Here is a 24,503-nt window from a genome sequence, read left to right on the forward strand (position 1 = left end):
AAACCACTCAATCAAGCATAAAAAAAATCCTAAAACTGGTGCTCATTTGTGACAATTATCTTATGATGTATTACATAGTCCCGTTTATTTTAAGAAAAGAAAACTGAAGGGGAATCCTGTTGTTGGTGGGATCCTCCTCACTGACCTACAAAAAGATTTCCTCCCTGCAGCTTTATATCATCACGTCTGTCAAACAGCAGCAGAATACCGAAGCTTATTTCATTCACACGAAAAAATTCAAAGTTACTGTTTTTCTGAATTAAGAAGATAATTATCTCATAATTATGAGAAAAAATAAATAATAAAAAAAAAAATTGGCTCAGAATTTCTCAATTTATGAGATAATGTTTTTCTGAAAAATTGGTTCTGTTTTTCTATATGAGAACGTTTGAGATAAGTATCTCATATTTATGAGTTAATTATCTGATAAATTAAATAAAAAAAACAAACGATTATAATATTGCCCAAAAAACATCTCCTAAATTCATAAAAACAATGCAAAATTATAAAAAAAAAATTCTCATAATTATGATGCAATTATCTCATTAATTCAGAAAAACAGAGCACTTTTTTTTTTTTTCATTACACTTCCGTAGCCGACGGAACGTCAGTACGACTTATTGAGTCTGTCGTCGTGTGACGACAAACCTCAACCTAGATTATTTCCTTGGAGTTTCCTACTTTAACTTAAAAGAGGCAAAGATCAGTTCAGGAACCGTTCTGCCGTCGGAAAACGCTGCCGGATCGATTTCAGAAGAAGAGCGTCAGTTTCATCAGGCGGAGTTGAAAGCGCTTCGGAGTTCGAGTCCGCCGCCATTTTGATGGATGGCAGGACGGCGGCACGCGCTCAGATTGAACTTTAATCGTGTTCCCCCTGGTAACACTCGCAGAACATTCAGGATCTTCCTTTCGCTTAGAGGCTAAAGCCGGTATTTAAAGAGGACTGTGAGGGATGAGCCACCGTGGGGGGGGGGGGGGTACTAAACGACATGTATTAGTTTAGTTTTTATTTTAGGAGTTTCCACACCTAATCCTGTTCATTCTGTTTATAAAGTCCCCAACCGAGAGAAGGCCTCTCAAAGTCCCAGCTGCACCTTTTTCTTTTTTTTTAATTACTCTGATTTAATTAATAGTGCTCTGTAAGAGGATGTCCCTAAGAGATCAGAGGTCAGCCCCGTAATCCTCAGACGCAAGTCAACAAGTACGACACCGAAGCCACTCCCATTCCGCAGCGTAGAATTAATGTGAAGGCAAACAGGTTGGGTGAATCGCAGGGCGGCTGAGGCTTTCATAAGAAACACGCACCGTCTGGCGGATGGAGGAGAACGTGTTGCAGAGCTCTTACACTCGCCCAACGGGAGCTTTCATCCCGGAGCTTTCATCCCGGAGCTTTCATCCCGGTGACGGGTCTGTGTTGAACGAGATGTGAACGGCTGAATTGGTTTTGTCACTCACACACTTTTATAGTGTATATTTCTATATCGAGGCGCAGTACACAGAGTTTTAGAGGAAAACTTTCAGCAGATTTTGAGTCTGTGTTTTACTCTAATTTTCTATTTTTTGAGACGTGTTTTACTTTTGGACTTAATTTCAGGCATGCATTGGTTTGTGACTTATATTAATTTATTGATGGAGGGTTGGATGGATGAATGGATGGATGGATCAACAGTTTAATGGATGGATGGATGGATGGATGGATGGATGGATGGATGGATGGATGGATGGATGGATGGATGGATGGATGGATGGATGGATCAACAGTTTAATGAATGGATGGACGGACGGACGGACGGACGGACGGACGGACGGATGGACGGATGCAGTGAAGAGGGTAGGTCTTCCCCCAGAACTCCAACAAATTCAGATTAAAAGCTCGATAAACAGTTGCTGGCAGCGTTCTCCACCGAATTGCATAAAAAGCAGCGCCTGGCGGGTTTAATCCCGCCACAACATCCCCGGTCAGAGCGCCACCCCCGTGATGTAATGTTTATTCATCTCAAATTAGAGGATCAGTCACCACCGGGGTCACTCGTTAGCGTAGCATTCAGAAACATCGACCCAATTTTAATCATCTGCTCGGAAAAGACTTTAGTGTTAGTTGTCAGATTATACAGGAGGGATTAAGCGAGCGGCAGACCTGCAGATATTCCCAGGCAGTCGTTCCCTCTCTACGCCAGCACCTCCTTCAACCACCGACGGAGCGACTGTGGCTACGTTTGTCAGTCGTTCTCGTAACCGCACCCGCCACCATATTCAAATGGGGCATATTGGAATGTAGGTATTCCTGCGCTCTCGGCGGTGGATTGGATTCCGCCCCTTGATAAGGAGCCATCAGTCAGTCAGCTAATCTCATCCTGGCTTAGGCTCCATGGCCACACTGTCAACAATCTGATTAATACTGGCCTGCAGACCGAGCACACGGCCAACTGGCTGCCGGCCAGGGTACACACACACACACACACACACACACACACACACACACACACACACACACATACACACACACACACACACACACACACGCTTATCAATATTTATTTATCTATTTTAGTATTTACTGTCTAATTCCTATCGTTGCATATGAAATGGATATAATTCATTCCGGTGGCCGACATATGAGACCGCACATTGTGTCTGCCTGTGGGCTTTGTGTAGTTTTGGCAAACGCACACACGCGATTCACAAAACTGGACCAGCTGAAGTGAGCAACGGAATTTTCACAAAAAAACAAAGAATAAAAAAAACCGACAATTCTTTTCTTTTTTTTTTCTTGCTGCGGGAGCCAAACTGCAGCATCGGTTTATTCTGTGACAACTTTTAAACAATAACTACAAAAGGGTCCGACTCTGTGGCAGCGTCACTGAAACACCACAGAGCACACAGACTGTGTGTTCTGCCAAGTACCTAACACACACACACACACACACCAGAACACAACACACACACGCCGGTTGCTATGTAACACACAATCAGAGTGAATGCAATTTGTACATGTCAAAACAAAATTACCCGTTTCAGGCGAAATCAGTAAATTGATTCGGAGAGGTCAGCCCAGCAGCTGTGTCGGCTGCGGCGAATAGAATTAAGTCTTTTTGTTGCGGGAGGCTGCATGAAACGCTGAAATTTCAACCCAATGTTGTCGGAGGCTTTAGTGACTTTTAAAAGACAGTGGAAATAAATGCCACTATACTGAATGGCAGGAGCGAATACACACACTTCCAGTTGAACAAGCGTATAAAATCCACATTATGATCCAAATTGTGAGTCTAAGTTGACGCATTTATTCAATACCTCAATATAGACACTGGTTAATACCAATAAAATACTTATTTATAGATACACAAAAGAAATAGCATGAATATCTTTCAATAAAAATCATTCCACTGTCATCACAGTTCACATCTGGGACGTTAACGTGAGTCTGAAGTTGTACAATTCATGGTTCACTGTTTCGAAGTCGGTTTCTCATTCATATGCAGTGTGTGGTTTAAAACCAATGGGCGCCACAAGCCTCAACTGGAAACTAACTTCAAGAAGAAACTGGCCGACCAGATAAAAATGCGTCAAAAAATGATGTTTTTCAGGTCAAACACACAAATTTATGGATTCAAAAGTCTTTCAAATTGGATAAAATTCTCAAAACATCCTTCATGTATTTGAGTAATGCTGCCGGTTAAAAGCTGCAAACCCAGATTAAACTGTCAGGCCCTTGTGTGGATTATGACTCCAAAATAAACAGAATCTGAGTGAAATTCAATGTGTGAGATGTAATAAACTGATATAAAGACATTTGAATTGCAGGTAAGTGAACTGTTATGAGGAAACAGGAGCCAAAGTGACTCCTATTTAATAGACCGAGGTCTCGATTTTTCAGAGTAATAAGAACAGGAGGGAGAAAAGTAATTATAATAAGTGAGAAGATGAATTGATATGCTATTTTAGTTTAATTCACATACCCTGAGCTTTACAGGGTTCCATTAAGATGAAGACTCTGCAGTAGATGGTGACAGAGGAAGTTTTGTTCCTCCGGTTAAAAAAAAAAAAACTCTTTTCGAAAGTTATAAGTTCAAAATGTCCTCATGTTCTTTAAAAGAAATAAAAAGATTGTTCCTGAACAAAAGTCTGACTGTGCCAGAAAATCCCCAGTGTTTGTATTTTTTTTAGTCCAAGGGGCTGACATCAGTGCAGATCCGTCCAAATTGGCAGGAGACTCTTTTCTTCCTGGATGAAGGGACGAGGCTCAGTGACTCGTCACATTTTACTTTTTATTTATTCAGTTTTTATCCTCCATTGTTCAGGTTTGCAGGTTTGGTGCAGCTTCAACCAAGTTCTGCATTTTTGTGTGTGTTGCCCTTGGATACAAGCTTTTTCTGGCAGAGCGGCGCCGTTTGAGAACCACTTTGAGAAGAATTTGGTTGCAGCGTCTTTTTTTGTGGTTGAATTATTCAGTTCTTTAAAAATAAAATAAAAATTTAAGTGTGATTTTTGGTTTCACTGATTCTGTGTGCTCCTGTTTGAGATGCATCTACTGATTATTGTTTCATTGTGATGGATGGATGGATGGATGGATGGATGGATGGATGGATGGATGGATGGATGGATGAACAGTTTAATGGATGATGGATGGATGGATGGATGGATGGATGGATGGATGGATGGATGGATCAACAGTTTAATGGATGGATGGATGGATGGATGGATGGATGGATGGATGGATCAACAGTTTAATGGATGGATGGATGGATGGATGGATGGATGGATGGATGGATGGATGGATGGATGGATGGATGGATGGATGGATCAATGGATGGATCAATGGATGGATGGATGGATCAATCAACAGTTTAATGGATGATGGATGATGGATGGATGGATGGATGGATGGATGGATGGATGGATGGATGGATGGATGGATGGATCAATGGATGGATGGATGGATGGATCAATGGATGGATCAATGGATGGATGGATGGATCAATCAACAGTTTAATGGATGGATGGAGTTTGATGAGGAGTTTTTGCGAAAAAGTTGGTAAAATGCAAATTATACCATAGATCAGATACATACATACATACATACATACATACATACATACATACATACATACATACATACATACATACATACATACATACATACTGTAACCTTCATTGGTAATTAGATTCTATTTATCTACAAACAAAATATGTCCACTACTTTTCATTTCCATGACTTCAGGTTTTCCAACCTGATTTTTCAATTTAGAATTTTGGTCCATGTCTTTGTCCTTCCTGCCTTTTCCCAGAGCCGCTCAGACGCCACGTGCTGCTCTGCAGATATGAGCGTAAATCGTTCTGCCTCTCAGGGTCTCGTCCTCTCCATTCTTAAATCCCCGTCCACTCCCATTCACCACAAACTTCTGGGGGTCAAGTCTTGTCTAACCCCAATTCTCTGAAGAGAAAAACCAAAATAAAGCTTTGTATATAAAGCTGCCGGCAGCGACAGAAAAGTACGACAGAAATGGAAACGCTTCAAAAGTGCATCAGGGATGTGGAACATGTTTGCTTGTGGAAAAGACGCCTTGTTCTCCAGAGCAGCAGCCAGAGTCCCTCCCACCTCCTCCCTTCCTCCAGCCTCTGAGCCAGGCTCCTATGTAGGCGCTCACCGTAAATAGCTCCGCGCTGCCGTTACGTCACATCCTGTGTCACGGTTTGTCTTCCAGAGGCCTGTGAAGTCAGCAATACTATAGGTTTTTTTTTTTTTTTTGATTCAGTGTGCGGAACCACATGTGTGAAGATTAAAAAAATAAAAACTAGAAACATCAGTCCCTCTATAAACAATCTGAGTAATCCTCACATGCTGCGTGGAGCAGGATTGACCCGTTCTGACATTTGGCAGCATTAAAAACAACCTCAATACAATTATTTTATATTTCATGACATATTCTAAAAACAGCCAAAATATTGTGTAATATCAGTATAAAACAGTCTATTTTTTCTGGTGCTGCATATTTTAGTACACAGAAGCTGTTTTGGTTCAGTTTAGATCTTTAAGGAGGGTCAGATGTTATAATCAACTGTTTTCATTTATTGTTTGATAAAAGGTGAAACGGGAGAAAAGGTCTATCTGAAAAAAATAAAAAAAGTGTTTTTTAATGTCAGATTGGCTCTTGATAAGTTCCATCACTACACGGAGGATATTCCGTGACTGAAACTTTTAAAAGTATATAAATTGAGGAGTATTAAAGGGTTAAACATTCAATCAATTAAATCCACCATCTGTGTGGTGAAACCTTGTTTATGGTCGAAGTGCTTCCCCATCAGAAATACTTCTTCCACGCTGAGCCTGTCACTTTAAATGACCAGTGCATTGTGGGAAATGGAGTCGGAGCTTGTTTTGGTTTTGGGAAGTGGAGTTTGTTGTTTTTCTTGTCGTGCTCCGGTGTTTTACTGCAGGTGTGTGTGTGGAATGTTTCAGTCCAGTTTGGGCTGAAAGACGAATAAACAGAATTCTGCACCACCAGTGTCTTTCCTCCATCCCTCCATCAATCCATCCCTCCATCCCTCAATCCCTCCATCCCTCAATCCAACTCCACCTTCCCTCCATCCCTCCATCCAACTACTCCATTACGCCATCCCTCCATCCAACTCCACCTTCTTCCATCCCTCCATCCCTCCATCCAACTACTCCATTACTCAATCCCTCCATCCCTCCATCCAACTCCACCTTCCCTCCATCCCTCCATCCAACTACTCCATTACTCCATCCCTCCATCCAACTCCACCTTCTTCCATCCCTCCATCTAACTCCTCCATCCCTCCATCCAACTCCACTTTCCCTCCATCCTTCCAGTCAACCCCACCTTCCCTCCATCCAACTCTACCTTCCTCCATCCCTCCATCCAACTCAACCTTCCCTCCATCCAACACCACCTTCCTCCATCCCTCCATCCAACTCCACTTTCCCTCCATCCTTCCATTCAACCCCACGTTCCCTCGATTCCTTCATCAACTCCACCTTCTCTCCTTCCTCCACCCAACTCCACCTTTCCACCTTCCCTCCATCCACCACCACCTTCCTTGCTGCCTCCATCCACCTCCAAGGTAACAATATTATCTTATCTTGTGTTCTTATGAGATAAATTCATAAGAATTCAGAGTCGTGTTCATGTCGGCCCTCGGCGGAGGTCAGAAACCTCTGCTGGCTCTTGTTATTATTTTCTTTATCAGTGTTCTGACTTTCCTCATAAAGCGGTGAAGATGGTGGAGTAGTGGTACCGACCCAAGCAGGAGCTCCAGCCAGCGTCCTCAGTAAACCAGCTTCATCAGAAGGCCTCACCTCCACGTCCCGCTCGATCTCCAGGCCGGCCTCCAGCAGGTTCGCCTCAAACTCCTGCCTGATCAGACGCATCTCGTGGTCGGCGGGCTCCATCGTCTCGCTCCCGGTGATGCTGCCCAGCTCCATGAAGACCTCGCCGACGCTCGCCGCGTCCCCTCCCGGGACGCCGCCCCCTCTCCCGGCCGCCACGTCCGAGCCCACCGCCGGGGGGAAGTTGCCGTTGGACACGATGGACAGCCGGTCGTGCGACACCGAGGTGCTGGCGGGGGATCGCATGGAGCCGTGGCGCCGCTGATGAAACACCAAGACGTAGTCCACTTTCCGGCGGCCGTCGCTGAAGTGAAGACCTTCCCCGTTGGTCTGAGGGCCGGAGGCCGGGCCGACGACCTGCGGGGAAATCACTTTCTTAAAACAAAACCAAAAAAACTGCTCACGACACCTTTGAGCAGCGGCGGCGTTACGCAACGACTGTTTGAATGAACTTAAACATCGACTGCAGTGTCAGCAAACACAAGTGGCTTTTGGCAGGTTCTCAAAAAAACACTGAAGTGAGAACCTTCAGCAGCAGAGTGGGCAGTCAGCTCACCTCTGGCTGTTTCAGTCTTTATTTAGAGCCGGCGAAAGAATAGAGGGAGACTAAACAGAGAGGACACAAGAGGAAGAGCTGCAAGGCCCCGTGCATGATGGGAGTTTTTACACTTACGAGCAAGACGGGTTTATTAAAACACAGCGTGACGTCTCTGATCGATCCATCATCACTGATTCATAGGAAATACAATCAACCCCAGAATACTGCAGCCAGTTGGACTGAAGTTTGACGTTTTCCATTTTATCTTACTTCAAACTTTTCAACGCTGACTTATAGTTATTTACAACTCTGAGCAGAGATTTGAGGATGTTTTTGAAATTGCTGCTGTGTTGTTAAAACTTCCAGAAGTCGTATTACCTTGTTTGTTTGTTTGTTTGTTTGTTTTCTTCAGGTAACAATGAGACTTTTTCAAGTGAAAACAGAAAACTTTGGTCCCATTTTTTGGTGTCTGATTACACAACAACGGTCCTCGGAGCCAAAACGCAACATTTTGAAAAATATTCGGACCCCGTCTCCGTGGAAACGGGAGGGAAAATTTTACTTTTTGAAAAAAGATCCGACTCCATCTCCATGTTGATGCAGGAAAACACAAAAAGCTTCCAAGGGGGGCCATTTTGAAAAATGCTCCAACTTCACAAGTGCACGCCTTCCAAAGTTCTTCTGCACATGCTCAGTAGATGGACAATAACAGTAATGGCAGCCTCCAGAGTTTCATGACTTCCAGTGCATATTTTTTTGTTAACACGAACTGTTAAAGGTGTTTAATAAATATGTTAAATATATTTATTTATTTATTTATTTATTTATTTATTTATTTATTTATTTATATTCTCTTCTTTCTTAGGTCTGTCGAAATATGAAAGTGATTAACATAGATTAAAAATGTATGATATTTAATCGTGATTAATCCAAATTAATCCACAGCAACCCTGTGATTAATCTGATTAAAAATGTGATCATGTGACAGCACTAGTTTATTGTGTATCTTTCCACTGCGTGCATGTATTATTACAAAAACAACCAACAGCACCCACTAGTGGCCAAACCTCAGAATTTATTTCTACCACAAATATAATAAAATGAAAAAATAAATTGCAGAGAGACTTTGATAAGTTAAAGTTACCAGAGAGTCTAAAAAATAAATAAATAAAAAATCTCCATCTTGGAAGCATGAAGCCTTTTTACTGTGAAATTCTCCAGCTGAGATGAACGTGTCCCACATTGCTGCTATCAAGAAGGAGCTGGAACTTTCTCTGAGGGTTTGTGTTTCCCGGAGCTTTTTTCTGTGTTTCAAAGACAAGCGTACCTGGTAGGATACAGCGTGGATTAGTGAGAGAACCTAGAAGTTTCTGTAGGTACAGTGCAGTTTGGCAGCTTACGACATAACTTCTAAATCAGACAGGAAAACCAGCTAAACCAGTTAAAGAAGTCTGACGTTGAATTAAACTCAATGTTCTCCTTATTTGGTAATAATCACCGCTGCATAATCAAGAGGGGCGTTTGTGAACTCAATGTGACACACGTGAGCTACGACTGAATATAGCAGTTAATAACATTCATTTATGATTTTGTGAAAGCTTCAGGCCTCCACAGCAGGAGTGTCAAACATAAGGCTCGTGGGCCAAAAACTGGACCGCTGGAGGCGCCGATCGGGCCAAAGCACCAAGAAAATTGTAGGAATCTCAAAGAAAACTTTTGGTTTTTTTTAACAATTTTCTTACACATAATGTAACATTAAGACTCACGATATCAGTGATGCTGCCAGGAAAAATACTTCAAACTAGAATCAGAGCCACAATGATTTTGCAGAAATTATTATTAATATTTTTTTTTTACATTTCCAAGTATTTTGCACCAGAAGATTTCACTAAAATTGACATTGTGTTGAGATTGTAGTCGTTTTAATTGTTGGGTATTGTGAAAATACAGATAATCACGTATGTAAGTTTACATTTGAAGGTTATTGTGTCAATATTTTAGCGGTCGGACTCTCTCAGGATGAATTTTGGACTTAATATTGCCCCTGAACTGAAATGTATTTGACTCTACAGAGCAAATGCTTCAAACAAAATGTATTATTGCCATGATGAAATGTAGATATTCCCCCCATCAGAGAGAAGAGAAGAGCAGAGCAGAGCAGAGCAGAGCAGAGCAGAGCCTACCGGACAGGGAGACTCCGGTACTTACCGGGATCTTGTCCTCACTCGGGGAGAGCTGCATGGTGTTGCGCTTCACAGACCCACAGAGAAGAAGAAGAAGAAGAAGAAGAAAAAGAAAGAGAGCAGGAGTGAAAGTTGGCGCTTTTCGCAGGGAGCCGGAGTCATCACCATCACCGCCTTCATCCCCATCATCATCATCCTCCCCACGGAAAATGAAATTAAAAAAAACAGGACCCCTGAGGTCAGTGCGCTCCGTCCACGGTGGGCTCAGCTGCAGGTTTCATGTCTGTGGACGTGATGGAGGAGTCCGATCACATGCTGGAGACTCTCTCTCTCTCTCTCTCTCTCTCTCTCTCTCTCTCTCTCTCTCTCTCTCTCTCTCTCTCCCTCTCTCTCCCTCTCTCTCTCTCCCACAGAGTGATGTGGAGGCTGCAGCCTGCGCACCGCCGGCGCTTTTGGCACGGAGCGCGCCACGCTGTAAAAAATGACCGCGCGCAATAAGCTGCTCAGCCACAACTCACCGGCTGGTTATTTATTTATTTCTTTATTTCTTTATTTCTTTATTTCTTTATTTATAAATATACATATATGCATATATATATATGCAATGTAAAGCCTCTTTGAGTGTCCTGAAAAGCGTTATCTAAAACCCATACATTTTTTTAAACAAATAACAAAAACTAACAAAAATGAAAAACTTTTTAAAAAATTAATAAAAACATTAAATAAATATATTTAAAAAATTCAAAATAAATAGGATTATTATTCTTATTATTCTTATTGTTATTGGCAGATTATTCAAGTGATTCCCAGAAAAGAAGTTGGAGTTGATTAGAAATTTTCACCACTTCCAATACAAAAACACCAATTTACTGTAAAAACAAACAAACAAACAAACAAAAAACATGTAATTCTATCAGATTTTAGTTGTTTTTTTTATACTTGCTCTTGTCCAGTCCAAACAGCACTCAGGTGTGCATTTTTTACAGTGTGGAGCAGTTCACGCATGCAGCCTACAAACAGACTTGTGTTTTACAAAGAATTATCGTTGCAGGAAACATTTTTTTTAAATCTATTGGAAGCAATGCCTCCGTCCATCACGTCCATCTATGGACTTTTCTTTTATACGTGTTTAAGATAGATAAGTCTGCCCTCTCTCTCCCTGGCTTGTTTCAGGTTTTAAAAAGTGTGTTGCTCCAAGCAGCCAATCAGAATCAAACCCTATATAGTGTCATCGGGGGTTTAGCCAATCCCAATCAACGTAGGCCATCCCTTTGACTCCTCCCACAATTAGGCAGCTCTGCTCTGGCACATGGCACCACGAGAGGAAGTACTTCCTCCTCTTCCCAAGATGGCCATGTGTGGGCGGAGCCAGTCCAGCTCACACAGACACAGCAGATTCTGAATGCAGCTCCTATGATCCAATATTCAAATGGACGAAAATCAAGGAGGAGCTAGAAACTTTGAATACTGAAGGTTTCTGGAGCGACCAGACCAGGAGGAGGAGGAGAACAGGAGGAGGAGGAGGAGGAGGTGAACAGGAGGAGGAGGAGAACAGGAGGAGGAGGAGGAGGAGGAGGTGAACAGGAGGAGGAGGAGAACAGGAGGAGGAGGAGGTGAACAGGAGGAGGAGATCAGGAGGAGGAGGTGAAACGCTGGATAATATGACTGCTTTAACTTTATGACCCAACTCACACCAGTTCCCTCTGAGAAACGTTGATCCAGTCCTTCTTCCAGGCTTCATTCTCAACTCAAACCTCTAACCTCCACTCACACCATCCTTGTCTGAACTCTGCTTAGCTCAAAGTCTTTTAATTTGGAACAAAAAAAAACCTCAAAAATAAACATCCTTCCTTTTCCTCCTTGTTATTCACAGACTCACATTCACCGACATTTTAATGAGACGTTCTGCTAACTCATGAAGTGATGCAACCTAATGAAATGCTGGAAATATTACACAATTAACTTTCTAGTTCTAACAAGCTGCTCACTTGTGCATGAACAGTCACTGAATAGATATAAAACGTCCAGAAGTGGTGGTTAATCCTGAGCAGTGAGGGGGGGGGTTTTCCTGATTGAAACCTACTTTCTGAGGTCCGGTAGGCGCCTGGAGCAGACTCTGTGACTCCTCAGGCCACCGCTCTTCCCTGAACGGCTCCGGTTCAGGCTGCAGGATGGTGTAGGACATGGGGTCCATCCCCATGCCGGACATGTCCCTGGTCAGGTGGTACAGATTGTCACTATGGATGGAGGAAGACTCGCTGAGCGCTGTGGCCACCCGCATGAAGCCTGCGCCATTGGTCCATGGCTCTGAAAGACATTGATTTCATAAATGTATGGAATAACAATACATTACACCAAACTTCTTAACTCTTGTCGATGTAAATCAGAAAGTATGAGTCTCCTTCTTGGAGTGAGTGAACTGATTCATCCATCAGCAGGGAGCACGGTTTACTTTGAGGAATTCCCTCCAGGCCGCAAAATGAGAACTGAAACATGGAGAAGTTTGAGCTCCTGGAGTGACTCAGCTCCATCGATTCAGGAGTATTTTCACATCTTCTCTTGTGCCGCAAACCAAGTCCACCAGCTTCAACTTGCAGGGATTGATTCAAATCCAAGAACTTCAACGCATCGACTGTGGGAAGCAGCAGGACTAAAAGAACGTTCCTTATGTTTAAAAAAAATTGTTTTAAAATCAATCACACAATTGATTATCGTGGGTTAGTGTAAATACCATAAACCTCTTTAGTGAAAAACTGCTTGGATCGGTGTCATTCCTACTCCCTCCTAGAAAGTCTTGGCTCCGCCTCCAGATCCTCCCTGACCTATCAGTGCAGAGCAAAGTGGACCAGTAAAACGTTTTAAAGAAAATTTAATACTTAATTGAAGTAACTTTCCTTCAGGCGTCAATATGAAACTCACTCTTTAGGAAACAAAACACAATTTGTTTGGGTAATCAGACCAACATAGACCAGTATCAGACCAACATAGACCAGGATCAGACCAACATAGACCAGTATCAGACCTACATAGACCAGTATCAGACCAAAATAGACCAGTATCAGACCAACATAGACCAGTATCAGACCAACATAGACCAGTATCAGACCTACATAGACCAGTGTCAGACCTACATAGACCAGTGTCAGACCTACATAGACCAGTATCAGACCAATATAGACCAGTATCAGACCAACATAGACCAGTATCAGACCTACATAGACCAGTATCAGACCAACATAGACCAGTATTAGACCAATATAGACCAGTATCAGACCTACATAGACCAGTATCAGACCAACATAGACCAGTATCAGATCTATATAGACCAGAATCAGACCTACATAGACCAGTATTAGACCTCCATAGACCAGTATCAGACCAACATAGACCAGTATCAGATCTATATAGACCAGTATCAGACCTACATAGACCAGTATCAGACCAACATAGACCAGTATCAGACCTACATAGACCAGTATTAGACCTCCATAGACCATGGGGTTAACCACGAGCCATGAACTCATCATAACCTCTTGTAAAACCAAACCTAACTTCCCGTCCATCTAGGTATGATGGTAAAATCACTAAAAATGGTTAAAAATGGTTAAAATGGTTAATATAGCTAAAGCTGTTGTTCGCATTAGAAAATAGCTAAAACACAAAAAAATTGCTCAAATAACTAAAATGGCTAAAGCAGGAAAAATCTGCAGTTTTTTCTTCATGTCAGATGATCAACATGTTTTGTGGCTCCAGACAAATTTCATTTGGTGGAAAATCATAAAAATTGGTCATAAAGGGTGAAACCTCATCTCTAAATGATGAGAACACATCAAATATCTATCTTCTGTTATCAGTAGTACCGAGGACAACCTGTACATTTGCATGTTTTCTGGCACATCTGGTACACGGGGTCCACGATAATCGTGTACAATTGTGTGTGCAAATAATGAAAATAAAGAAAACGTGGACGTCTGTCTTGTATCAGCTTCTCCTCCCTCTGAAATTGTAAATCTGTACTTCAGACGTCGTGGTTGTGGTGATATTCCTGTGCTCTCTTGGCTTTGAGGATCACATTTTCAGTCGGTACTCCGTGTTGCCTGAAACCACAAATATGCAAAGTGGCCCGTCAGCGCTTTGTTTCCCACTGTGCAAATTGATGCATGTGTCAGTCAAGTCATTCAAGACGGCCGGGAACCAACTTCTCAAAGCACAAAGAACACGAGGAAACCAAACATCGTTTTCTTCTTAAAAAAACACAAAAAACTGCCAGAAATGTTGTCAATGTTAGTCTTTTTCATGTATATGAGGTGTTTGGTCTATGTGTGTGTGTGTGTGTGTGTGTGTGTGTGTGTGTGTGTGTGTGTGTGTGTGTGTGTGTGGTGGGGGGTGGGGGGGTGGGGGGGGTTAGGGGTGTGTGTGTGTTAAGCACAGAGGTGACAAAGCAAATAATCTCCATCTTTATCAGACTGACTGCTGCCAGGAGGCGCAACAGATTGCCGTTTTTTTTTGTTGTAAAAAGGTTACTCTCTGCGTGTGTGTGTGTGTGTGTGTGTGTGTGTGTGTGTGTGTGTGTGTGTGTGTGTGTGTGTGTGTGTGTGTGTGTGTGTGTGTGTGTGTGTGTGTGTGTGTGTGTGTGTGTGTGTGTGTGTGTGTGTGTGTGTGTGTGTGTGTGTGGTTATTTTAGGGATACAGACAGCTGTAGCCATAGTAACGCACCAGGCCACGTGCTGCGCTCTCATTTCAGTACCATGGACAGCTCTCTCTCTCTCTCTCTCTCTCTCTCTCTCTCTCTCTCTCTCTCTCTCTCTCTCTCTCTCTCTCTCTCTCTCTCTCTCTCTCTCTCTCTCTCTCTCTCTCTCTCTCTCTCTCTCTCTCTCTCTCTCTCCCTCTCTCCCTCTCTCCCTCTCTCTCCCTCTCACCATGGTGCTACAGTCCAACATCCTGTGTGACAATGAGATCTGTCAGCCGGGTCAAGAGCGGGAAAACCTTTTCCGTGATTTTCAAGCAGTGGGGCGATCAGCACGACCCATCCGGCAGCAACAGTTTGCGAGCGTCCCTCTTCCTTGCTGCTCACTTGACAGCGGCGCGTTAGCCCGGAGGTTAGAGAGGAGCGCCTGAAACTGGAAGGTCGCCAGTTCGAATGTGGTAGGAGGCGAACCGACTGAGAAAATCCCCCTCGTATAAATATAAAGCAGGGCATCACTGAAAACAAGGCTACTGTCTCCAGGCTTTACATGAGAGTGAATAAAACAACATGTTGTTCTTCTGAGGCAGATAGATAGATAGATAGATAGATAGATAGATAGATAGATAGATAGATAGATAGATAGATAGATGTGGCACACACATATGTTTACAAACACATGCAGAGTAAATATCAAACATGCTCGCCAACATGTATGGATCAAACATCCAACGCCCACTCGTCAATGTCTCTTTAATTACACTAAAAAGCATCAATTTATTTACTAATATACAAACACTACTCACCCTGGATGGTACCATTATATTTGCACAATAACACAAACGTATTTACCAATATATACAAATAAATGCGAATATATACTTACTAACATGGTCAAATAAACGTGAAACAACGGCACCAGAAAATCTCTCCGCACATACAGATCAAATAAATACATTTAAGTACATAAAATAACGAGAATATTTGCTAATATTCATTCGTTAACAGTCTTCAGACGGTCCACTGCTGGACGTAGAACTTCTCCAGATTTTCCCAGATTTGACTGTGATTTTATACTCCTGAATTACATGGTTTGGATAGTTGAGCAAATACTTTTGGCAATACAGTGTAGACCGCCGAAATACACAACCGTAGCTCGATGAGAGGATTTTAAATGTATTATACGTCTATAAACTCTTTCAACAAGGTGACAGAGATGAAATGCTTCGCGGGGTGCTACTGGATGCTGCGTCTCCTCTGGGGTTCCTGACATTAACAGAACAACTCCCTCCTAAAAAAAACTCTGCTTCGTATCCGAGGCTGCTTGAGTCCCTCACAGTGATTGTGTAAGATCAACACTCGGGATTTTCACACTAATTTCTAATGGCAGAGACAAAGGGCATCTTTGAGGGAACGGCTAATGGGCAGCGGCGCAGCACAAAGACTGAATGCTGAAGCTTTTATCACACGCTGTCTCAGCCCGGCCTCGCTGATTGTACGGAAGCTCCTGCCAGAACCCGTTCTAATTCGGTTTCATGTTATTAACCCGTGCTGAGGCCAAACGGCGGCTGTGCGATGCGGCTGTAAAGATGTTCAGGCGGCTTGACGCGGCGCTCGCTGTCGTGTTCACATGTTTAATCGTGTTTTAAGTGAAATGGTTTCATCGGACTGATTTAAGTGTTTAGAAGAGGAACAGCATTTATTAACTAAGACTAGTTTGTAATATTATGGCTCTTTTATGGATTAGTTTTAGTCTCAATATCTTAATGTCAAGGTGAGTTTTTAAAAACATGCTTAACACAACGGCTGTAAGAGAAGTTGGATGGGAGGGTTCATTAAAATTGGATTTATGTGAAGATTTTATTCATTTTCAATGGTAATTGTTTGATTTAATATAAAATATAGACATTTACATTAACAAATTTTGATATTTATGTGTAATAGAAAATAACACAACATGGAGACCTGAGATGAGAGATCAGTGATGTAGTTGGAGTGACAAAATCTCTCAGTACGGTGGCCGAGAAGGGCCAACAGCACAACACAACAGCAGTCGTGTCGTGACTATTTGCTGTTGTGTTGTTACTATTGTTGTGTTGTTACTGTTGTTGTGTTGTGGCTTGTTGTGTTGTTACTGTAGTTGTGTTGTGGCTTTGCTGTTGTGTTGTGGCTTGTTGCAGTTGTGTTGTGGCTTGTTGTGTTGTTACTGTTGTTGTGTTGTGGCTTGTTGTGTTGTTACTGTTGTTGTGTTGTGACTTTGCATTTGTGTTGTGCTGTTGTTGTGTTGTTACTGTTGTTGTGTTGTGGCTTGTTGTGTTGTTACTGTTGTTGTGTTGTGGCTTTGCTGTTGTGTTGTGGCTTGTTGTGTTGTTACTGTTGTTGTGTTGTGGCTTTGCTGTTGTGTTGTGGCTTGTTGCAGTTGTGTTGTGGCTTGTTGTGTTGTTACTGTTGTTGTGTTGTGGCTTTGCTGTTGTGTTGTGGCTTGTTGTGTTGTTACTGTTGTTGTGTTGTGGCTTGTTGTGTTGTTACTGTTGTTGTGTTGTGACTTTGCATTTGTGTTGTGCTGTTGTTGTGTTGTTACTGTTGTTGTGTTGTGGCTTGTTGTGTTGTTACTGTTGTTGTGTTGTGGCTTTGCTGTTGTGTTGTGGCTTGTTGCAGTTGTGTTGTGCTGTTGGCCCTCACCGTATCTCAGGACAATAAATCAAACTGTTTCAAGACATTGTGACACTTCAATACTCTTAAAAACCTTTTTGGCGATTCTGTAAATGTGATCCATCAATTCATGTTGGATTTGCCTTTCTGCAACTCTGTGTGTGTGTGTGTGTGTGTGTGTGTGTGTGTGTGTGTGTGTGTGTGTGTGTGTGTGTGTGTGTGTGTGTGTGTGTGTGTGTGTGTGTGTGTGTGTGTGTGTGTGTGTGTGTGTGTGTGTCCTCTCAGCAGCCTCTCATCATCTAGGATGAGGTAATATAACGACTCCTGGACGGTCACTATGGCCTCCCTGCAAGTTGTTATGAAACTCCTTCAGATCTCAACAGCAGGGGGCGCCGATTTTTAGTTCTCAGGATCTGTAGCGTCGCATTATGAAACGGTCAATATGTAATAATCTGCCGCATTTTGTAACAAACCTGTTATACATTGCAACAGTTATTACAAAATGCAGGTTTGTGGATGTAATAATAATTTTAGCGTGAGTAATAATTAATGAGTGTAGCTTTAGTCTCTAGCTTGTGAAAAACATTTTTTATTTTAATGAATACAGTTACTTCTGATTTACGCTTGAGCAATAAAACATCCTACTAGTTTTGTTTTTAAAAATAAATCCTAATCAAGCTGGAATGCTAAATGTCATTATGAATGCTTTTCTAATTAAGGCATCAATTTTAATGATTTATTACATAATGCACCAAATTACTACATTTTCTTTATATAAAGTAGAGCGCCTGCATTTTGTAATAACTGTTGCAATATGCAACAAGTTATTACAAAATGCTACAACGTTTATTAAAAAATGCAGCAGATTATTACAAAATGTGGGTGTTATTACATAATGAGTTGAACATTTATTACATTATAATCCATTGCAGTTATTACAAAATGCTACATGCCAGCATTTTGTAATAACTGTCCCAATATGTAACAAGTTATTACAAAACGCGGCGTTATTACATATTGAGTTACAGATTTATTACTTATTGCACTGTTATTACATAATGCGGCGCTACAGGGTGGTACAACCTAAGTTCCACCTGCCTCCGTCTGGCTCCGAGGCCGTTCAGACCATCGCCCAGATTAGTGCCTTGCCCGGGGCTGACTTACATCCTGGAGAGGCGACGCCTCCTGTTGATAAAGGAGCGACACGGTTCCTCCTCCAGGAGTCAAACTGAGAGCCCTTCAGCACCGCGGGCTCTGAATGCGTGATTGAATTAAAACCCGCGTGCAACCGTACACCCCGGCTGCCGTACAGAGCCGCCCCACGCGGCCTGCCGACACACACTTGTCTCACGGGGACAATAGGCGGGCGACTCTACGGTGGTCCGGTCCTTTGTCGGGCGAAGGTACGGGAGGGACAGGCCACACAAAGGGAAAGAGAAAAGAGGGCTTCCTATAGGTTTCCGCCGCACTCACCTGCACAGGTGGAGGAGGGGGACCTGCGGAGAGCCATCTGGAGCTCAGCTGGGAGGACGAGCCTGGGCGCCGGCGGTCAGTCGGCCATGACGGTTCGCCGTCAGCAGCAGGTGAGAGGAGCAACGGTAACGCTCCGACTCAGCGACTCAATCCCCGGCTCAGTGGAAGCTTAGCCCCGCCGGGATAATGCTGCGCCGCGACTGGCTGGCAGGGCGGCAGAACCGCCGCAGCTCGGCTTATTGTGCACACTGGCTCAGGGCGCCGCACAGGGGCTGATGGGTAACGGAGCAGCCGGCTGATTGGGCGTCCGGCGGAGGAATTACAGGCCCTCAGACCTGAGGAGAGATTACTGGGCCCTCTAATGTGCATTAATTACTGCGCCTTCTGTTTGGGTTTAACTGCAAACCTGCCCGGGTCTCGGAGGTCCATTTCACAGAACTTTAGGGCAGAAAAGACAAATTAAAATTATATATCAAGACAAGGGACCCAGGGAGGTGATGATGTCACAAAGACAATATCCAGGTATTATTTTCAAACATTAGTCGAAACAAGACTATGCTTCTTTCTAAATAGCAGTGACTCTACGTACTTTTATAGTAACTTTTATTATATTTAGGAACAACTTGATTTTTATCTGTTCAGCCTGTAACATTGAATAAACTCTGGCTTCATTTTGAAATTTCAAACAAAAAGAGAACAAACAAAACTCATTTATCAAACTAATCAGCTGACAGGGTGTCGAATGAAGCAAAAACTTCTACCTAAAAAACTAAACGAGGCTCTCTGGATAATGTCACACACATTCTTTTCACTAATATTACTATTTCTACAATACACATTCAATATATACGATACACAAGTTTTATATATACAGTTTATACATGCACATCAAACATAAATACATACGCACACATGAATGTACATGATGTGTACATAATATTAATCATATACTATTTAAATTTCACCAATTACATTTCTAATACAAATTATAGTGTTGAAATATTTTAATTAATATTATTCTCTATCACAATATTTAACTTTTATTATGTTTATTAAGTATTAATCTATTTTATACCATTGTATACGTATTATATATTATTGCCGTCCAAGGTAAAATTGTTGCTCTTCTTTCCTAAACATACTAATGATGCAACTTTTTCAAAAAGGGGGGATTAAAAAAGGAAAAAAAACTCCCCGGCTCCATGTAAAATGCAACTTTTTGAAAACGCTTTGACGACTGTGTCTCCATGGAAACGGCAGTAAACACAACTTTTCAACTCGGTCTCCGTAGAAACAAGGTAAAATGCAATACTACTGGTAATACGCACCACAGCCAAAGTAAATTATTATTCCACACATGCGCAACAAGTATACCGACAATATCAACAAGTATATCAACAAGTATACCGACAATATCAACAAGTATATCAACAAGTATACCGACAGTATCAACAAGTATACCGACAATATCAACAAGTATATGAACAAGTATACTGACAGTATCAACAAGTATACCGACAATATCAACAAGTATATCAACAAGTATACCGACACTATCAACAAGTATACCGACAATATCAACAAGTATACCGACAATATCAACAAGTATATCAACAAGTATACCGACACTATCAACAAGTATACCGACACTATCAACAAGTATACCGACAATATCAACAAGTATACCGACAGTATCAACAAGTATATCAACAAGTATGCCGACAATATCAACAAGTATACCGACAATATTAACAAGTATAAGTATACCGACAGTATCAACAAGTATATCAACAAGTATACCGACAATATCAACAAGTATACCGACAGTATCAACAAGTATATCAACAAGTATGCCGACAATATCAACAAGTATATCAACAAGTATACCGACAATATTAACAAGTATACCGACAATATCAACAAGTATAAGTATACCGACAGTATCAACAAGTATACCGACAGTATCAACAAGTATATCAACAAGTATACCGACAATATCAACAAGTATACCGACTCCCAGTCAATATTCTCCTGGGACTTTCGTAGTTTTATATAGTTGAAAATCCTTCTGTTCAAATGTCTGCGTACTCTGCGTGTGTGTGGTTTCATTTGAAAAACAACCAGCAGCACCCACTAGTGTCCAAACATGAAAACTACATCACTTTTAGCATTTTTTTTTTTAGCAGTTTAGCAGTTTCCTTGGAATCGGATATCATTTTCAGAAAGTTGTTAGAAATGGGTTGAAATCTTAACATTAATCCTAGATTTATATATATTTTTAAGTTTTCCACTGTTACCGAGGAATCACCTTGTTCCATCTATGTCTATACTATGACAGAAATGTAGAAAAAACATTCACATATTCATTAATATCTACCAAATTTGACTCACTTGTTTACAAGGTTACACGTTCCTAGATAATTGATGGTTCTCTCAGTTCTAGAGTTCTTTGAGCGTCTATTTGTCTATTGATCCATCCGTCTATCTTCCTGTCTTACAGTGTAATGCAGGTTCCATTCCCCGGCTCGGTGGCGGTTTGATGTACGATACCAACCACATATTCTTCTTCGATTCTTTCCATCCATCTTCTTTAGTTGCTACCGATTGGATTGGAGACGGGCTTGGACCTTACCCAAAGCCCCCATCAGGCCAACGGCTCGGACTCCCAAAATAATCAAACGTCCAATCAATGTGTGCCTCGGCGGCTGTGGAACAAATGAGGTCGATGTAGAAGAAGAAGAAGCTCACGTTCTGGGAGACATCTTGGTTCCACCAAGACATTTCCTCGCAAACTACCAAAATAATGTGAAATATGACTTATGCTTAATTTTTGGTATTTTTTAAATTGACTTTGTAATTTGTAAAAATGTCTTCAAGCGTTAAAATGAGTAAAACCGAGTAAACAAAGAGAAACAGTTGAAACAGGGCCCAGACACATGAAAACAAAAGCTCATCGGGAGGTTTTTAGGGTAAAGCAGGGCGGCGGTATCATCATGCTGTGAGGCTGCCGGGCTGCTTCTGGTACTGGAGTCACTGAACGTGTCAGAGGAAGGTTGACATCTGAAGATTAGTTCGTTAAACAAGCGTCCCGAGGTTTAAAACAGAGTGAGGAGTTTCTGAAGAATTCTTTTTGTGGCGCTTCAAACAATCTGCGGGATGCTACGCTGCGGGATGCTACGCTGCGGGATGCTACGCTGCGGGATGCTACGCTGCGGGATGCTACGCTGCGCGTTCGGTCGACTCTCCGAGCGGCGGCATTCGGAGACATTTAATTCCACCCCTCAGGAATAAGTCATGAAATAAATGATGGACTTTGCTGCGGGGTTGCGTGTTCCACTTCCTCCCCAATCTAATTGCTTGGCGAGCCTCCGCCGCGACTAATTGTTCTACCTGAAGGTAACCGATGCTAAATACAGATAGCGTGTGAGAGGCGGTGTCGGGTTGCGCGCGCGCGCACGCGCCAACACGCGCTCATATCCTGTCAGTAAAGGTATCTGGTGTGACACACACACACACACACACACACACACACACACACACACACACACACACACACACACACACACACACACACACACACACACACACACACACACCTGTGCACACACACACACACACACACACACACACACACACACCTCCACATTGGGGCTCCAGTTACAGCGGGTACGGATATGTTCGGGGTGTTAAATATTAAAGGCGGTAATATTAACAGCGAGGTGTTGTAATCGAGGAAACCGCTTAAAGGTCAAGTTCAGAGTGGCGCTTCGCGGTCGTCGTTACGTACCACTCGTCTTCTCAAGTGTTCGCTCGCTGGAGTCACTTAAGTTCACCGCTGTGTCGGTACGATTTCTGCTTTTTTTTCATTTTTTAATTTTAACTGCAATTTTAGCCTTGTTGACTCTTAATGGGCGCCTTGGCTTTACATCCTCCTCTCTTAATGTCCCTGTTGTTTATTTAACTTCTCCAAAAATCGTTTCATATATCATATATCACCTGTGTTATAGAGTATAAAGCTGTTCCACGTGCAGATCTGCTCCACTTGTTACTGTAATGTTCAATCTGACCAAACACGGACTTGTAATAACTGTGAAGACAACTGGGAAAACTTTAAAGTTCTCCTCCTCCTCCTGGTTCTGGTCGGTCCAGAAACCTTCAGTATTCTAAGTTTCTAGCTCCTCCTTGATTTTCCCCCATTTGAATATTGGAACATAGGAGCTGCATTCAGAATCTGCTGTGTCGGCACTTCCTGAAGGAAAATGCACGTGTGAATGCTGCCTCTAAACTCTACTGCTTTTTCCTGCCTGCTAAACTGGGAGTTCAAAACAAAGTATAAAAAAAAAGTTTGAACCAGTTTGAAACTGGTAGTTTAAAACTAAGTTTAAGAAAAACTTTTTCAAAGGTTTAAAACTGGAAGTTTGAAAATAGTTTAAAAGTGGTAGTTTAAAACAAAGTTAAAGAAACAGTTTAAAAAAGTTTAAAGACTGGGAGTTTGAAAAGAAAAGTGTAAAAGTGACCGTTTAAAACAAAGTTTAAAAAAGTGAAAAAGGTTTAAAAATGTTTTTAAAAAGTCTAACGACTGGTAGTTTAGAAGAAATCCCCCGGCGAGCTCAGTAGGTAGAGCATGAGACTCTCAGTCTCAAGGTAGAGGGTTCATGTCCCACGCCGGGCGCCACCTTCCTGTGGGCTCTCCACCTTCCTATGGGCTCTCCACCTTCCTATGGGCTCTCCACCTTCCTGTGGGCTCTCCACCTTCCTGTGGGCTCTCCACCTTCCTGTGTGCTATCCACCTTCCTATGGGCTCTCCACCTTCCTGTGGGCTCTCCACCTTCCCGTGGGCTCTCCACCTTCCCGTGGGCTCTCCACCTTCCCGTGGGCTCTCCACCTTCCCATGGGCTCTCCACCTTCCTGTGGGCTCTCCTCCTTCCTATGGGCTCTCCACGTTCCTGTGGGCTCTCCACCTTCCCGTGGGCTCTCCACCTTCCCATGGGCTCTCCACCTTCCTGTGGGCTCTCCACCTTCCTATGGGCTCTCCACGTTCCTGTGGGCTCACCACCTTCCTGTGGGCTCTCCACCTGCAGGAAGGTTCTTAATGGGTCAATGTGACCTGGGTGACGGTGCTCAGACTGACACCTCCACCACCCGGGAACGGAGAAGACGGAGGAGAAGGATGGATGGTTAAGAAAAGGTTTAGAAGTGGTGGTTTAAAACAAAAAAAAAGAAGCTGCTGCGTCTGTGAGCTGAACCGGCGAAGGTCCTGAAGGAAAATAAACGATACTGACGTTTCTTTCTTCTGCCGTCGGAGTTCAAACGAGACGTTCTGGTCCAACTGAGTTCGATTCCTTTATTATCGATCGTCTTGATAATTGTCACAAAGACAAGTTGTCCGTGACTTTGAATCACTGTGAAGATGAGAAAAACTGTTAGCCGCCAAAGATGGAAAATAAATAAATAAAATAAATAAAATAAAAAAACAACTTGTGGCCACTGAGACGACGATGAAGGCAACTTTAAAGATGACGAAGACGTCGTGTATTAACTGTGAAGATGACAAATTACAGTCATTATGACAACGATAAAGACTAATTACAGTCATTGTGTAGATTGCACCCTGGTCTCCGAGCA

At 42.5% G+C, this 24,503-nt stretch overlaps 1 protein-coding gene across 2 annotated transcripts in view; it reads right to left on the reverse strand.

Moving 5' to 3' along the window:
• ano2b (anoctamin 2b) overlaps nucleotides 1–19,127 on the reverse strand; it is a 70,179-nt gene extending 51,052 nt beyond the window's left edge. The window contains exons 1-4 of one of the 2 annotated variants that reach the window (XM_080492278.1): nucleotides 18,879–19,127; nucleotides 12,153–12,376; nucleotides 10,095–10,136; nucleotides 7,319–7,705 (exon numbers count right to left, since the gene is read on the reverse strand). In XM_080492278.1, coding sequence (XP_080348404.1) covers nucleotides 7,319–7,705; nucleotides 10,095–10,136; nucleotides 12,153–12,376; nucleotides 18,879–18,915 — 690 coding nt within the window. In that variant the 5' untranslated portion in view covers nucleotides 18,916–19,127. The remainder of the gene's footprint in view (nucleotides 1–7,318; nucleotides 7,706–10,094; nucleotides 10,137–12,152; nucleotides 12,377–18,878) is intronic. The other variant, XM_080492279.1, reaches the window with a different exon arrangement.
• Between the last annotated feature and the right edge of the window lie 5,376 nt (nucleotides 19,128–24,503).

This window comes from Lipophrys pholis (genome assembly GCF_963383615.2).
Source record: "Lipophrys pholis genome assembly, chromosome: 22".
Classification (NCBI taxonomy): Eukaryota; Metazoa; Chordata; class Actinopteri; order Blenniiformes; family Blenniidae; genus Lipophrys; species Lipophrys pholis.